The sequence below is a fragment of the Charadrius vociferus genome, unplaced genomic scaffold, assembly GCF_000708025.1.
Source record: "Charadrius vociferus isolate BGI_N301 unplaced genomic scaffold, ASM70802v2 scaffold190, whole genome shotgun sequence".
In the NCBI taxonomy this organism is placed as follows: domain Eukaryota; kingdom Metazoa; phylum Chordata; class Aves; order Charadriiformes; family Charadriidae; genus Charadrius; species Charadrius vociferus.
In genome coordinates, this window is record NW_009646608.1 from 4,831,535 (window position 1) to 4,848,665 (window position 17,131).

Here is a 17,131-nt window from a genome sequence, read left to right on the forward strand (position 1 = left end):
TTCTGAAATCGAGATAGTCTTAAGACCAGAATTCAAGGGGTTGTCTCCAGATAGAGCCCTGATTTTGGCTAAGCTCTGCGTGCAAACAACCAGTGATACCATAAAGGTCACCTTTATGAGCAGTTCACTGTTGTAAAATGGAACAAAAAGCATCCCTCAAAGCAGCCAGACAGAAAGAAAATAGTAAGCACAAGAATATCCAGAATGTTTTACTCTTAAAAACCAAACTAGATGTTTTTAAAGTCTAAGAGCCCATGTTTACTGCAGATTTAGGGACTGTGCAACATCAGGTAAGTAACGAGTAATCTTTTTTGAAGCAAAAGTATGGCCTGGTCATAGAGCACGACCCCGCCATGTGAGGAAGGGAAGACGGTTCTTATCCCTACGGCTTAGAAAGAACGTTCCCCCAGAAACCATCCCACGTCTCTGAACAGAAAAATTAAAAATCAGTGCTCACAACACAATTTTCAGAACGTAGTTTCTGGTTTCAAAATGAATATAAAAGCTTTTCACACCAACTTTCAACTTTTTTTTTTTTACTTTCTGGTTCTGGTTTAAAGAAGCAAGCTGGAGAAGGATGAGCAGGTGGGACATATTCTGCCTTCGCAGAGGCAAACGCAGGAGATAAGCAAGAATGACGGAGCTTTGGAGGGGAAAGAACCAGCTCATTGACCCAGCTTCACAAATTCCTTTAGGAGCTCGAGTCTCCCTGCTAACACCATTTGTACATAATCTCCCTCTATAGGCACCCAGCGAATCCCCTCTGGTGCATCAGGACTGCTTTCAAATCTGTCTCTCTTCCTGACACACACGTACATGCCCCAAGTTCAAACTTGTTTTTGAAGCAATAAAGAGATGCAGGAAAATTGTACATTTAAATGACACGGCGAGGTGGCCAAGTGTGAAGAGAGCCCATCTCTCCCATCTTTCATTTAAAAGGATGAGACAGGACAACAGAAAGCCTGCTGCAATCCCTGTGAAGAGGTCAACGTCGAAACTGGGCCACGTAATTTGCCATTTGAGAAAACAACAACAGGCAAATAGGAAGACTCTTTGGACCTCTCCTCATTAGGCAGGGAAACCATTTTGCAGAGGCAGTCTCCCCTTGGGAAAGAGGAGAGGGCAGCGAGAAAGGCAAGTGAACCGACATGAGATTGCCGCCACGACGCGTGACCCTGTGGCAACTGAGTCCCTCCGCTCCACGAAATGCTTGGAGAGCACTGCTGCCCACGGGGTATTGTGGGAGAAAGCTAAATACAATGAGGCAGGCAAAAATGAAACCTAACAGCCCACGCAGAAAAAAAAAAAAAAAAAAGGAGAGCGAGGGATTTTCCCCTGCGATGAGACACCGAGGAGCACTAGGGTCCGGTCAGCCTTTCAGCCAATTTATTCAATCAGCTTAGGCTATCAAGGTGGCAATTGCGTCGCTTTTGTTTCAGGACCGAACTGCTGCGGGTCAATCCACCCCAAGCGAACCTGCTTATTTGCTTCATAGATGTTCAACACTTCAAGGTTATTCAGCTGTACAAATGCTGGAAATAGCGTGCGGGGCACTCGGGGTGAGACTCAAGCCACCCAGGACAAACAAGGCTACTGAGCATCAGCCTGGAGATAGCTACCACCTCCCTCTGCGCCCCAGAAAGAAAAAGAGAAAAGAGGGGAGAGCTTGCCAATGCACAGATACGAGTGCATATCTTAATACTGCCTAACAGTATCTTCTTCCCTTCGCAATGCCACCCTCCACGAGACAAAGAAGAAAGCTGCGCTCTTGGAGGCAGCTCCCACGGAGGACAATGCTGTTCTCAGCTCCCATAAAAAATGAGGAATCTGGATGTGCTGCCCATGCCTTGGGAGTCCGCCCAAATGCGCGATGATTCCCTTCTCGCAGCAGTGAAAAATATATACTGTGTAATCAACAGATAGCTAAATCATCCAGTTCAACAGCTCTTGCACCAAAATGATTTAAAAGACAATATTCAGTTGCTGAAATCCTTCTTGCATACTATATGTAACGGTTGTGAAGCAACTGTAGCTAGACTGGAAATCTAGTAGTGCTGCTGTTTTCGTTGTTGTCCGAAATGCAGCTTTTTCTTCAACAAGCAAAGGGAGGTCAGAGAACACACATGAAGAGTGCACGGCATCTGCAACCGCCCACGCGAACCCCTTCGCCCGTCTGACATGGGGTTGCATGAGGCAGTAACGCCATCAGCAGGGGCACTGAGTATTTGGGGTGAAGCCGGGAAGCCTGCAAGGATCCCGTGACTGATGTGGCAATGCTCATTTAGGACAGGGAAGTGCCAAATCTGCACTAAGATAACATAAAATGGTCAAATTAGAGTATAACCAGATTTCTCTCCTATAGGCAATACAGATTAAAAAAAGCTGTGAGAGTTATATTCATTTTCTCCATCCTTAAAATAAGCAATTTCACCTGTATTTGTAGAAGAAAAGCTAAATGTTACAATAGGGGTCAGTTATAGTTCAGTGTAAAAAACCCAGGAAAACCACTTCAAATAGAAAACTATTTGCCTAAACCTACAGAGATGAATTCTAGATCTGTCTCAGTTCAGCTGCTCAAACAGAAAGTATACGGCCTTCTCCTGCCGCAACCAACCAGAGTCAGCTCAGTAGCCAAAAAAGAGACGAGTTTGTGTATCTGTTACAGAGCTCTCTCCATTTCCCCTGCTCCCCTTATTCCTGTATCTTTATCTCGTCCAGCAACATTGTTTTCTACCCCATCATACTCTCTGGCTATTCTTCCATAACCTCTTGTGCCTTCCCCAGACGCCTATATTCCCCATGCACACAATTTTTCTTTCTAGCATTTATGTTCTGCCACAAACTGCTAGTACTGCTTCCACAGACCAGAGTTTCCTAACTAAAGATGGTTATTGATGTACAGTACTAGTGTTTTAGTGCAGTAGCAGAATCAATAAACTAGGAAATACTGCTTTGTCAGATTTTTCCAGCGCATGCTGGGAAATATTTTTACTGCCTTTGGATGGTCACAGAGCTTTTCTTTAGAGATCACACTGGAGCATGAACTGTGTCTTCCCTGGGAAGAACTGAAGCTCTCCTACCCTCTAGTGACTGGAACAGAATAGAGCACAGGGTTGCAGTTCTTTTTTTTTTTTTCTTTCTTTCTCCCCCTTCCTCTTTTAAACAATATTTTCCCTTCTCCTAACTCAGTACCGTGCTTCAGCACCTCTTAATTTTATTCGAAAAGATGCTAACACACAAGCCAGAGCCTTGAGAACGGAACGACCTGCCCGTATGGCTTACAGCTAAGGGTCCAAAAACAGGTATATTAAAAATTATTCAAGATGTAATCAGATATAGTGTACAATCAAAAAAAAAAAAAAAAAAAAAATCCAGTGACAGCAACCAAGACAGAAGTTTGGCTATTCTGGACAAAAAGGACCAGAGTTGAAAAACCTGGCTCCCTTTCCCAGGACCCAAAGCCAACCAGCGTCAAGAGACAGCTGTGCACGCGTGAGAAAAAGGGGGGATCAAACTACAGTGATTGAGTGAAGGCACAGTAATTTCCAGAGCTTTAGTTAAAAACTGAAGTGCTGAGCTCTTCAATTATTCCATCACTTTGTGTCATACGGCATTCAGGGATGCCTGGCGACTCTCTGCGCCGCGGGAAGGGCTGTGTTATCCCCGGAACCAGGGCTCGCCGAGATGCCATCCAGCTCCAAGAGCTGTACTTTGCACTTCTTCTAGTGACAAAAAATATACTTGCTGGCACTGTACCTGAGAGGGTTGGCTCCTCTACGTTGCACACCAACAGTTGTACCGAATAAAACAACAGGAGGTTAATTATTCAATTTATTTAGGCACAAACCAATAGTTATATAGGGGAAAATATCAAGATGCATATGTGTCCTCGTAAGAGCCAAATTCTGCTTTTCAGAAAGTCAGACTATATAGCTCTCAAGCTGGGTTCTGGGGCCTGCAGTTTCTATATCATTGTTATTTACTCAATAGCAAATTAAAGCTTTACAGAACAAATACAAAGCCACAGTCTGTTCCCCGAACAAGTTCAAATCTAATGCAAAAGCGGGACAGTACAGGAATGCAAAAATAGAGGAAGCCTGCAGGGATGCTACAGGAGACCAAGGACAGCAAGTTACCCAGATATGTAGCAACACACAAATCTTGAAAATCGTGTTACACCACTGGTAATGAAAACTCTCTGTTCGGTCTCCATCCCAAGAACAAAAGGAATTTCAAAACCCACAGGAGCAACCAGAAGAAATACAGCCTCACAAAATTCCTCCCATGGTGAGGGGAGACCCAAACGATTGGACTGGGATCCAGGAGACCCTTGTCCAACTCCAGTAGCAACTACCGGCCACCTTTCGGATACCCTTAAACAACTCAAATCCTCCACAGCTCCTTTTTTGGGTTGGATTTACACCCATTTCCTCAGTATAGACAGTTTTTGTCTCTCTCTACAGCTCTTTGCTGAATGGGGTCTTACTCTCACTTGCCATTAGGCATTACCATAGGACCTACGATAAGAAAACAGCAGCAATTTCTCATCACATTGAAAAAAATCAAAAAAGCAAAGGATATCATCGCCACCGCATTTAGACAGATGCATCTATACTTCAAAGTTTTTCTATGTTTACCCTTTCTGTTTCAGAGGAGGGCACAGATTTTGTGAAGGCCCTTTTTTTTTTTTTTAAGAGAAAAAAAACATAGATTACCTTGGATGAAGTTCGCTTCTTCCGACTTGACCATCTCTATTCATGAGTCCCCACCACCGTACCAAAGAGAAACCAGAGAGAGGAAGAAGAGAAGGAGTAAAACAGAGAACGTGTTTAGTAAAATAATTCAAACAGCAGCTTGTCAAATGGGTTAGAAAAGCGTATTACTAAGTAGGGGGCTGGATCTACGACTGCATTCATCTACCTCCCTCCCTCATGGAACATAACAATCAACAAACTCCAAACAAAATACCTGCATTGCACCAAAAAAAAGAAAGGAAATAAAAAAAGTAATCAAGAATAAAAAGTGGAGGGACCCAGAGCCATTAGTAAGAAACATGGCTTATACTTTTGGTGCCATCTGGTTCTACAGTAAGCTAATTTAAAAAGGAAAAAAAAAAAAAATCCTCTTGCTGTTAAGTGCTAATGTGGACAGAGCCATTTCACTATTCTGATTCCACTGGAAATGGCTGAGCAATTTGCATTTGAAATATGAGGGCTTAAAACATCGACTTTAAAAAAAATTACAGTGTGCACCAACTCTTCTATCATCTGCACTCTGAATGTTAACTAAGCACCCAAAAGTACCAAAAGCCGCTACTTTAAACCAATGTATTTTCTGTCTCACTGGCTAGGTCGGCTTTAGCCTATGTCTCCCTAAAAATCCCAGAAGAATTCCGGAGGTTCTTTTGGCTAAACTGCTTTTTTTGCTAAAGAAACTTCCCATCTTTGCCTCCCCCCTTCCTGCAATCCAGTGACACGTGTGCCAACAACGCTCTTGTGCAAGTCAGAGGGGGAATTGACATCCCAGGTCAAAGTCATCTCATAATATAGATATATAGATATGACAACAGTGTTTTGAATAACGTCATTAAGCTTTTAAATAATCACATACTGAGGTAGAAATAACTCTACAATTATCTTAATATTAATTGAGATTTTACAATTCTCAAAAAAGGCAAATATTCGAACAATGAACAGTGAACAGCAGACGTCCCACAGGAGCTTTTTTCTCATTTTGCTTTCCAATCCATTGAAACATTTACATTTCTATAAATAACCCCATTCAGACTGGAATTCCATACCTATAATTCAATAATGTGCTGTAAACAGCAACTTTCATACCAGATTATATTGAAGACTCATAGGAGGATTTTCTCTTTACATATTTATTACACAGATTTAAAATCAGCTCTGGTTTTCAAGGCAGTCCAAGTAACTGCCTGATCTTGGCTTCTCCCCACCCCTTGCTGGACAGGAGCAGGATGAGTTCACCAACACAGGTATACTCCACACTGTGTTAAAACACTCATACGAATCTTAGAAGATGAAAACATAAGCAAAAAAAAAAAAAAAAACACATGCAGGACCTGAAATTTAAAAGCTGTCAGCTTTAATTGTGTTGTTCCCAGTCTCTGCCCGGGTACTTCTGGGATTCCAGCATCACTAAACGCACTGTATTTCAGCATCAGGAGCCAAGTTCAATTGAAGTCAGTCAAGAAACTGTCAGTGGCAAAAAAATCACGGTTTTTACAAGCAATCTCTTCCTCTCAGCCAGTGTGCTCCTCCACAGGATTGGTGCAGTTTAAGTCCTAACATCAAATCCCTGCTTTTAGATTTCACACAGATATATCTTTTCATTGACAAGGAAAAAAAAAAAATTAAAAAATCACTTTCTTCTTTTTCTTTAAGTGCTAAAATCTAAACTCTTAGGTGTAGGTGGAAATCAGAAAATAGAATGCTCTGGAAGAGCAATCACAGCAGGTACGGTTTATACACTCACTTCAGCCACCTGCACGCTGCAGCGATGGGTACCACATCCCCGACGCACGGAGAGCGCTGCCACGGTGTGCGTCACGGCGGCGAGACAGAACCATCCAGCTACAGATGTCTACCCAACTTTTACCCAGTTAAACACCGGCCTTTTTTAAAAGTTATGATCTATCTCTATTTCAATATTGAGCCGAGCCTCAGAGGATGAAAATAAAGATGGCATTTCCCAGTAAATCAGATTATGCCAGCTCTTTTCTTTTCCTCCCTACACATTCCAGCTATAAACTCGATTTCCTAAGCCACTTACATTTCTCTTGAAGTCTCCTTGCTTGACTGCTAGACTCAAGTTTAATACAATCACTCCCATGTCATCTTCTAAACTGTTGGGATCTTCCAGTTTTAAAACCTGTTCAGTAGTTCTACAAGCAAAAAAAAAAAAAAAATGTGCATTTATTGACTCCAGTTAACTCGAGTTGATTATTAAAGGTCACGCTGAGCTGTGCAAATTTCAGCTTCTTGTCTGAAATTCCCAATATTGAGTTTAAATGTTAAAACGGGAAATCTGGAGGGTTCCTTCTTAGTTCTGACAAAACACATCCCTTTTTTAATAAGGCAGCTCAGCAGCTATATAGCATTACTTAATACTCCTAACTCTCCATATGCAGATACACGCTGAATTAAGTTACTACTACCTCCACTTTGCAGGGAAGAAGAGTGACGGAGAAACTCATCCAAGTGAATTTTCCAACACGAACGGCCGGGATTTGACTCATGACACCTGTATTCTGCCTCACCTCCGCCTGCGTTTGATCTCCCTCCGTGACTCAGTTCCCTCTCTGAACACAGGAACGCTGGAATTTACCTGGTGGCACTACCTCACCGACAGATTCATTAATGTTTCTAGAAATTTGGATACAATGGGAGCTATAATATAGCAGCACAGGGAAAACTAATTTTCTCAAAAAATAAAAAATAAAAAAAATAAAGTCACCCAGCAAGGGAGTATAAAAGAGAACTAAAACTTGAATTCCTGCCTTCCAGCTCCACATTGGGACCAGCAGCAGCAGACAAAAGGCACAGGGCTTGTGCCTCCGCACTAAATCAGGGCCAGATGCAGCTGCCGCGGGGACGGATGGTTCCGGGGGGTGGTTGGAAACGGGGTGCCCGCAGCTGGCCAGGCAAACCGCTCCCCAGCCCAATTCCCCATGGAAAAAGGCACCCCGCGCCACGCGGGGCTGAGGAGGGGTCTCAGCCTTCTCCCCCCCTTTTCTGCTGCCGCCTCCATAAATTCTTCTGGCGTAGCTCTCCCTAAACAATGCCGCATATTGAAACTCTTACTGGTATTCCCAGGCATGAAAAGGGAAGGGAACCTTCTGCTGAACTGGGCTCATCCAGGTTGGATTCAAATCCGGTCCGTAACGCCGGATAAAACTATGCATGTACAGGATTTATCTCAACTTTTTTTTTTTTTCCCCCCCTTTTTTCAAATATGCTCCCCACCCTTGTATCAAAATAAGTCTTCATGAACAGGCAAATTCCAAGCCAGAGCAAAAGCATTTCATTATTTTCCTATATTTCTCAATCAAGCTGCATTAATAACCTTTAATTAAATCAACATATTACCTATTGAGTTCAAGTTCAGCGAGCGCTACAAATGCCGACCCCATGAAGTCTGAAGATGTTAAATCTCTATCGTACACCTGGTAGCAAAACAAAATAAACATTTATAATTTTCCTATCATAAGCCATTTTCATCCTGGCCGATAAAAGAACAGATATTTTAAGCCCTTTCAGTTCAATTTCGTATTTGAAAGATCAAAGCTGAGATATAATTCAGGGATAATTTTCCAGCTCCCGGCTCTAATTTGTATTTTTAACTGAATATTTAAACAGCATTTTGAAAGTATCTCCTTAATATTATGTAAACAGAGCCATGTGTGTCGCTCGGGATCGCGCCTGTTCCTTTATGCGCTGCGCGATGGCATAATAAAACGCCGCCCAAAAATCAGGTACTTCTGCTTACAGATGTTTTAGCAATTAGTGCTCACGACTGGTAGCTTGCGGTGCTGGTAACTGGAACGTTACTCATAATGAGAAAAGGCTTTGCTACTTGTCACGGCTGCATCCCAGGTAATAATTCTGTTCAACCCAGCCAAATTACACTCTTAAAACGTGCTTACGAAACCGCCATCGGTTTCACCGAGTTTGCCACAAGCACGGTAAGAGCGAGCAGAATTCAGCTCCACGGCTGTAAACATATCCAGTCAAGGAGTTTTATTTCAACTTTGGGGTTGTTTTTTTTTTTTTTTTGCAGACGGAAAGGAAAACATGCCAGCGAAATCTGGAAAAGACATATGTGCATTTTAATTTGAAATTGCCGAAACTCTTAAACCGGATCATGTTTTACGTTACGCTACGCTGCTACAGTGAACAAAAATCAGTACGTTTTTAAAGCGGACAATAATTGCTTAAACAAATATTTACCCATCTTTCAAAAATCTAAACCCAAAAATTACCTTGATCCAAAGTTTTTGATCGAGGGTCTGTACAGGCAGCACAACAGTTTCGTCCCAAACTGGGTTGAGGTTCTTGTAGACGACCTTACTTTTGTAGAGAGTTTTCCCATTTAGTTTAAACTTCACATAAGGGTCACTTGTACCTGTGGTAATTAATAAAAAAAATAGATTAGCGCTGCCTCCACATAACCCCACAACCTTAAATTATATTTTCAAAAAACAATAAGTGACAATAATAAATGCTTGTGACTTATTTTAGATATAGATGCATATACTTAATTACCTATATAAAAAAATCCTGGTTCATACACAAAATCTATTGAACAGAACCAGAAAGTTGACTGAAAGCAGGCAAAACAAGTTTTTTCATAGTCTGCTGTGTCATTCTTAAAAAGCATTAATTAGTCTTTAGTAGCTTAGTTAACATTTTAATTTGTGAAAAGAGCAAACAGAAGACGGGATGAAGGACGATTTACAGGCAAACAAACCCCACAGACAGTGGAAGAGAGAAAATGTGATCCTGTGACTGTGAATATATAAAAAGACCAAAACTCAAAAGCATTGTAACTTGGGTAGGAGCTCCAAGGAAACCAGTAACAATAGCTAAAACACCCCTCAGGATTTCACCACTGGTGTCACTTGCCAATTTACTTAAAACCAGATCTGAAGTTCCAGTGAAAAAATATTGACATTTTTCACCCGCTCAGGATCAAAACGGCGCGGAATGGACTCCATAAAGACAACAAATGATATTCAGGTAACACATTTTTTAATCCAAGTGGCACATTTTGCCACGGCAATAATGTCCCATAGTTTTATGGAGCAGATGTCCACAGGCAGAGCGTGAGGCTCGTGCCACTCGGCAGCAATAGAAAGACTTGCAGCTGTCAAAGGAAAAGAGAAGAGGGGAATCAACTTTTTATTATTGTTATTAAACCAGTGGCATCTGCACTAACAGGGTGCAGGACACCACACAAAAGGGGGAACAAGGTGTATGAAGGATTTAACTAGGTGGTTGATTTAGTAGTGCATACAGACTTTGCAAAAAAAAATAAAAAAATTAAAAAAAAATAATCACAAGCTGCTGTAAATAAGGGAAAGAACAGAACTGCGGTGTAGCAGCATATACAATTAACATCCCAGGTGCCGTTTATCTGTCGTATTCAATATTGTCTGTATTATAGCTTATATTTGGAATTAAACGTCCCTACTAAGAGTTCAGTTTCATTAGAAGAATAACAGCTAACGCAGCGTGGGCAGGGAAAGGCAGACTCCTCCATCAGACTCGGAAATAACCTGAACTGGTCCCTCCTGGTTCCCACTGCCCGACCCACGCGTGGCGGTTCAGGATAACCCAGCGCGACACCAATGCTCAGCCTCGACAGTAGTTTGGTGAAACGGTGAGAACGTGAAAAATCCATATTTAAACATCCAAAGCTCTGGTCAGTGTTATGTGAAGGCAGATTTAGACTCGAGGGAAAACTAGCCATGTGTTAGCATCTATTTGGAATTATATAGTACTGTAAAGAACTGCGCTTCTGGGACATACAGGCTTATTTTTAAGAATTACAGAAAGTTTTTATTCTGTTTTAATTTCAAAAAGGAAGAGCTGTAGAGCCCTGCCCAATTCTGCACACGCTGCCTTTCATTCACAGAAGGAAAATATCGCTTGGTTTTCAAATCCTGCCTGCAGCTGATCCTTTTCCTAAATAGTAATTGCTGAAATCAACGCCTTTTTTTGTGAAAAAAATGCTGCAAACTTAAAAAGGAGTTTATTTTCCTTCTCCTCCAAGAAAGAAAAATAATAAGGGCCTGATCCAAAGCCAGGGAAGTCAGAGGGCAGCTTCTCATTGTTTTCAATGCGTTAGGACTAGACCCGAGACTATGTCTCAGAACTATGATTATACTCTTATATAATATGTACGGCTTAAAACCAGCACACTTTCCACAACCAGTGGGAACACACAGATAAAACATGGCTCCGAAATACAAACAGTAGCCCTGAGAAGACAGAGAAGTTCAGCAATAACAGCATTGAGCTCTTCAGTGTTAGCTTCTTCCAGCTCCTGGAGAAAGAGAAAAAGGAGAAAGAGAAAAAGGAGAAAGAGAAAAAGGAGAAAGAGAAAAAGGAGAAAGAAAAAAAGGAGAAAGAAAAAAAGGAGAAAGAAAAAAAGGAGAAAGAAAAAAAGGAAAAAAAGAACTGGCTTTTATTTACAGGATAAGCAGGAGCAAGCTGCATTATTAAAAATACCACTAACAGTAACAACAATGTCCACAACCTATTCTGTGCATGAAATCGCAACCAGCCAAGACAAGGAAAGCAAGTGATGAAATGAAAGCAGGAAGAGGGCGATGGAGGCAGGTGGTCCATAGCCATAAAACTCATCTGCTTTTGGCACAGAAAACCCAGGAGCGAGGGCAAAACCCGAAAAGAAAGAGAGAAAGAGGAGCCGGAGAACGCAAACAGCCGGCAGGTTCAATGGCTACAGATATAAAAGTCTGAGCCCTTCCTCCGAGGATGGGGAGCAGGATGACTATAGCTAAGTAAGCATCCCAATTGCATTATTGCTCCGAGAGCATTCCGGGTTGTTATACAGAAAAGGAAAATAAAAGAGGGGGAAGGGCTGCCCAGCACTGCTCACGTGAGCCAGCCCTTAGCAATCATTCTTTTATATACATATATATAAAGAATGTCTTCCTCTATATTTACATATGTTTATATATATAAAAAAGCATATGTATATAAAAGCAATATAAAAATCTCTATATAAAACACATATAGAGATATAAAAATATTGAAAAAATGGGGGGGGGGGGAAGCTATAATAAAAAGAGGCCTTTAATTAAATAAGATTGCCACTCTGGGATCAGGCCTTCATGCTTGTCAGCTTACTCTCAAAATAAACATCTCAAACCGGGGCCTCAGTGGTGTCACTTACTCCGGCAAGGCACGCTGGGTAATCCCTCGCTTTCTTGACAGCTACATAATGTTCAAACTGTTTCACGGGTGAGCGGCGGCACTTGCGCGAAAGAAAATATGAATGCCGGGAATTAATAGAAAAAGGGATGATGGTTTACAAAAGCCAAACAAGGGAAAGGTGTCAAGTTAGGAACCGGCGTTAATTGTTCGGGGGAAAATAATTGCGGAGGGGCGCGGGTTTCGGCGGCGCTCGCCTGTCTGGCTGTCAGAGGGGGAACATCTCAACTAGGCAGGCGGGGGGAAAGGGGTCGGCGGTGCGGGATCATACAAATGATGGGCTGACACCGCCGCGCCGGCAAACAGATGGACTTTCACCTCCGCGGCGGGAGCTGGCGTGTACCGGGGCTCCTCGGTGGCATTCACTGAGGTGGACCTGGATGGCCAGGAGAGACATCGTGGGGGTGGAGATGGCATCGCAGCCGCTTTTGGAGCTTTCAGGGCTTCCTCCAAGATGCTCCGGGGATGTTGATGAAGCTCCTGTACCTCCCTAGGTCATCGTGTCCATTTCTGTTTTTCCTTAAGGCACCCCAGATTGCATCCAGGTGACCAAAATAGGTTAAAAAGGAGGCAGGGAATGAGAACTAAGCCAGGTGGACAAGCCCCAGTGGATGGGACAAACAGCACAGACCGCAAATTAACTGCTTTTGAATTTAAGTCTTAAACCTTTCTGGATTCAGGTTCAAAAAGACATCTGCATCAACTAAAAGCTATTTATTAGAGGCAATCTACAATCTAGCCAGAAAAGCACAACTTCCCAAAAAAGTGCCGACTAGTTTTAGAGATGAACTGGTCTGAAAAAAATGACAGGTCTTTTATTTTATTTTATTTTTTTTTTGTAATTTTCCTTTAAATGTGACAGAACTGATAATTTTCTGAAGAAGTCTGACCATTAAAAAAACCAACTAACCAACCAAACAAACCACCAACTTTTTATCAGCCGTTTCCCAGTGACGGCAACCAAGTCAACAACTTTTATGCACGTGCACCCCGGCTCCTCGGCAACGCAGGGTCTGAACCTGTTCATCTCGGTCACATCAGCTGTAGCAATGTCAATGGGGTAACTCAAGGAGACTGATTCTTCTTGAAATCAAGTGAGACTCGAGCCCCCAAAAAAACACTTTTCTGGTGGGAAAAGCAAGGTGTGATGCATTGAGGTTAATTTAAGTGTTACGTAATGACAAGAAGATGCTCACACAGTAAAATGTATGGACAAAATATATAAAGCAAACAGGATTGTCTGCTTCTCACCCTAAAACAAACCCAATAAGAGCAAAAAAGAAAGGATGACCTCTAAAAACAATCATTCCGTCACCTGGACCTGTTTTATCATTAGAGAAAGAACACGTATCTCAACAGCAATGCTCCCTTTACTTCATTTCCGTAATACCTATTTTACTTCTAGTTTCTTTCACTCACACTAAAAAGCAACGTGTGAAGGCAAATCAAACATCAGCTAAAATCTGAGCAAGCTTCAGCGAGCAGAAGTCACCGGGACACAGCAGCAGGAGAGGGTTTAGTAGCCCAAGAAACTGTTAACGGTGTTTTTAAATGGATACTGCTGCCCTCTAGCAGCTACCGAGAGATACATCGCATCAACTGTGTTTAATACCGCTACACACTTGCTTCATAATTAGGAAAAAAAGCATCACCAAAACCAGAAGACCCGACATAATTTCAAGCCACACACTACTTTATAGGAGCAAATTTACTGGAAATGTAGCATATGGAACACGTCTCATTACATACATAAATAAGTAAATAAAAATTACCACCAAGTTGCCTTAAAATCCTGGGGGCAAAAAAAAAATAAAAAAAAATAAAAAATCAAAGAACAGTGTGAAATAAAACCTAGACCATCTTAAGTTTTGGTTAAAAACCTAAATTTTAATCTGAAGAAGGAAATGAAGGATTTATTTTATACGCATATAAAGAATAAATTTATTAAAATCTTCCTAGAAATAGAATTACTGGAAGTTATTTACAATGAGGAGTAAAAGGCATTTTTAAATTGGAACACACACTTTTCTTTTTAAATGGAAAACCTCTATATTCTTGCGGCAAAATAGCTGAGATCAAGGCTTAAAGGGGAACTCAAAAAAAAAAAAAAAAAGTATTCTGCTGGCACGAAATTCAGGTAATTTTGGAAAGTTTTGTGCTCAGCTAGTTTTACGTGGCCAGATGGAAATGAAACATTGCTTGGAAACAAGCATCACCAATAGTTTCCACGGGAAAATAAACCAAGAAGCAAAGAAAAAAAAGACCCACAAAAAAAAAAAAAAACAACTATGACAAAAGCCAATAAACCAAAAAGACCAGAGAAGTGTGAAGAATGTAAGCGAACCCACAGTTGATGAGGAAAAGAGAGGGGGAAAAGCCTCAACTGAACATTAATAGAATGAAAGAAGCAGATGCAGGATGTTCTATGTAAGAGAGTTAGAAACAGTGTTTAAAACACCAAATTAAAATAAATAAACCAAGAAGAAAAAAAAACATCAAAAACACCATTAGTCCAACTGAAGACTGTATTCCCAGTCGGGGCTCGGGTATGAATGCAGAGGAGGGCACGAGGACGGGGCAAGAAGCCACGCTGGGTGTAAATAGCTGCATCTTTGTGTATCCTCAGCCTTTGGCCTTACAAAATCTCCTTACGGGGGTCCCCGAAAGACCCATCACGAGCTGTTAACGCAGGCGCTGCCCCCAAGAGCTAGCTTTGACGACTGATAAAGCTTGATCAGTTTAAAAAACACTTGTTATCTAAGTTACAGTTACCTACTAAAGAAGAGTCACATGTATTCTCTGGGCCCTCTGTATTCTCTTCCAGTGCCGCCATCCCTATATTTCTGAATTCAACACTAATTTACCAAAGGTGGCTATGCATATAAGGGATTAATTGCTTTTTTTTCGAGCTCAATCTATTTTCCTGAGGTTCCTATCCCTGTGCGTTCATTTCCCACGGCCAGTCCAGGAGGGATGCTCACCGGGACCACTGTGTATAGGGGCAAAGATTCAGCCGCACACGTTGCATTTCCAAAATAAACACGCAGATAAACACTGGCAGCACCAGCCCTTGTAGACAGAGCTACACAGGATCCAGAAAACATCAAAATAAGTACCCAGCACCATTCCAATTCTTCGCAGTTGTAAATTAGCCATGATTACGCCTTTCAAAAAGTGTGAAAAGTCGCCTAATACGTCTCAATAATTAATAAATCTGAAGGACTAATGATCTAATTGCAGATACCCTGCAAACAGAGAAAGTCTAAATGAATCGGCGTGTTTGCAGGGAGCGACTCAGCCTAATTGCTCTGAGCGTTTGCTTTCCAAATAATGGACTTGCTCTGAGCCGACAAACGCCCAGCCCAGCACAAACACGTCCCTTCCTCCAGCACCCTGCGCTCAGCGTGGACCCAGGCAGTGGAGACAGCCCAGAGTCACCAGCGGTGGGCTACTGCAGCTTCGTTACTGCTTAAAGTTAAACGGACACTTTCTTCTGTCCTCTTTCACTTTATTTTGCCCTTGGGAGACCGAGCTTTGGCACAAGAGCTGCCCATGCAGCATCTCTGCCAGGTCCAGGAGCCCACCGGGACCCTCTGGCAGAGGGTGGGTGTTGGGATGCGGGAGCAGATGAGGATGTGCGCTGGACCGGGGGAAGCAGGATGCGGGCAGAAAGGTGACAGCGCTTTCTCTCCTCCTGCAACCCACCCCGCTCCTTCCGCACCTTCAGCCGCGGCACGAGAGAAAAGAAACGAGAGCGAAACCAACAGGAAGCAACAAGGGAAACCTGAACGAAAGAAACAGAGACGAGGCACAAAGATCTTGTCAAAATCTAAAAAAAAAAAAAAAAAAAACGCAAGATCACGTGGAAAAGAGACACACAAAATTCAGGGTGGAGCAACACAGTTGGGGGGCGGGGGGGAGAGAGAGCAACCACAGCCACTCACCAGCTGACATCACATCCGAGAAATACATTTTTTGTAACCACACCATTTAACAGATGAAAAAATGCACTCAAAGTTTGAAAGTACAGGATTTGGAAACAGAAGGGGCTTCTTTCTCACCCTCACAGGCACTCGCACCCCAGTTTCTGACTTTTCATCCAGCAGCAGAGCTGGGTTTGTCAACTCAAAGAAGGTTCCTCACGGCTTCCACACAGCAGTGGCATCACGTTGCTGCTCGGTGTCACAGCGTCACTGTTGTGCAAAGGTGACTCATACAGGCAGTGACATGCACACTCTGAGCTTCTCAGAGCCATAAGGGAGCAGGACGTTTCAAATTTCATTAGACTGATTCAAAGGAACATGAGGCATCACCCTGCCCTATGAAAGTGAACCAGCAAGTAGAAATGGGCTCCAGCTTCTTCCAGTTCAAAGCACGTGGAGCTGGAAGTCACGAGCTTCACAAAAAAGGGCTCAACGAGGCCATAAAACCACTAAGGGTGCAACAAAATGACAACACTTAAAGCACTGGTGATTAAGAATGCTTAATTATTTTTTTTAAGCCAAATAAGATACAATTATCTCTCCTTTTTTTTTTTTTGGTTTTTTTTTGGCAGAACTACCAGTGCTCCACAGGTAAGTAACTGATAAAATACATTTCTGCCTTCTTACTACTTACAATATTAAAACTATATCGATCGCAACTCCTTGCCATCACCGAGATGCATCACGTCATCTAGTAACAGCAATGCTATAAAAAAATATACAAACCCCAAACTTTTGGTGTTGTGTATATACGCACACAGAACCATAACCTTCAGCGTTGGCTTCATCAATTACAAGAACTATAAATACGGGACCCACACGCCGTCTGACAGCAGGTAGCCAAGGTACACGCAGGTGATGTGAACGCCGCTTGCCAAGTGCGCATTACCATCTGCTTAAGCAGTTTCTCACGTACGACTAAGTTAGACCGAGTTAGACTGCACTCCAAGAAGCAGTGAGAAGCCAGTAAATCAGACTCCAAACAAGCTGATGACCAACAGGTAACACCTCTCTCATCCTGCAGCCCTAAGAAGGGAGACACTGCAATTCTGACCCAAAAAAAGAGGGTTTTTGGAGCCTCTCCCCTTTCCACCAGAACCAAGATCCTGCTTGAACAGCACTCTTGGCTTCCTTGGCTGGGGGACATTTATTGGGTGGGGTTGTAGG

The 17,131-nt window shown here is 42.4% G+C and overlaps 1 protein-coding gene across 2 annotated transcripts in view; it reads right to left on the reverse strand.

Annotated features, from left to right (window-relative positions):
- Nucleotides 1-17,131, reverse strand: part of MCTP2 (multiple C2 domains, transmembrane 2) — a 108,398-nt gene that overhangs the window by 76,415 nt on the left and 14,852 nt on the right. For both annotated transcript variants that reach the window (XM_009887137.1, XM_009887129.1), the window contains 4 exons: nt 9,005-9,147; nt 8,112-8,188; nt 6,796-6,907; nt 4,716-4,751 (listed from right to left, as the gene is read on the reverse strand). In XM_009887137.1, the coding sequence (XP_009885439.1) occupies nt 4,716-4,751; nt 6,796-6,907; nt 8,112-8,188; nt 9,005-9,147 (368 nt within the window). The remainder of the gene's footprint in view (nt 1-4,715; nt 4,752-6,795; nt 6,908-8,111; nt 8,189-9,004; nt 9,148-17,131) is intronic.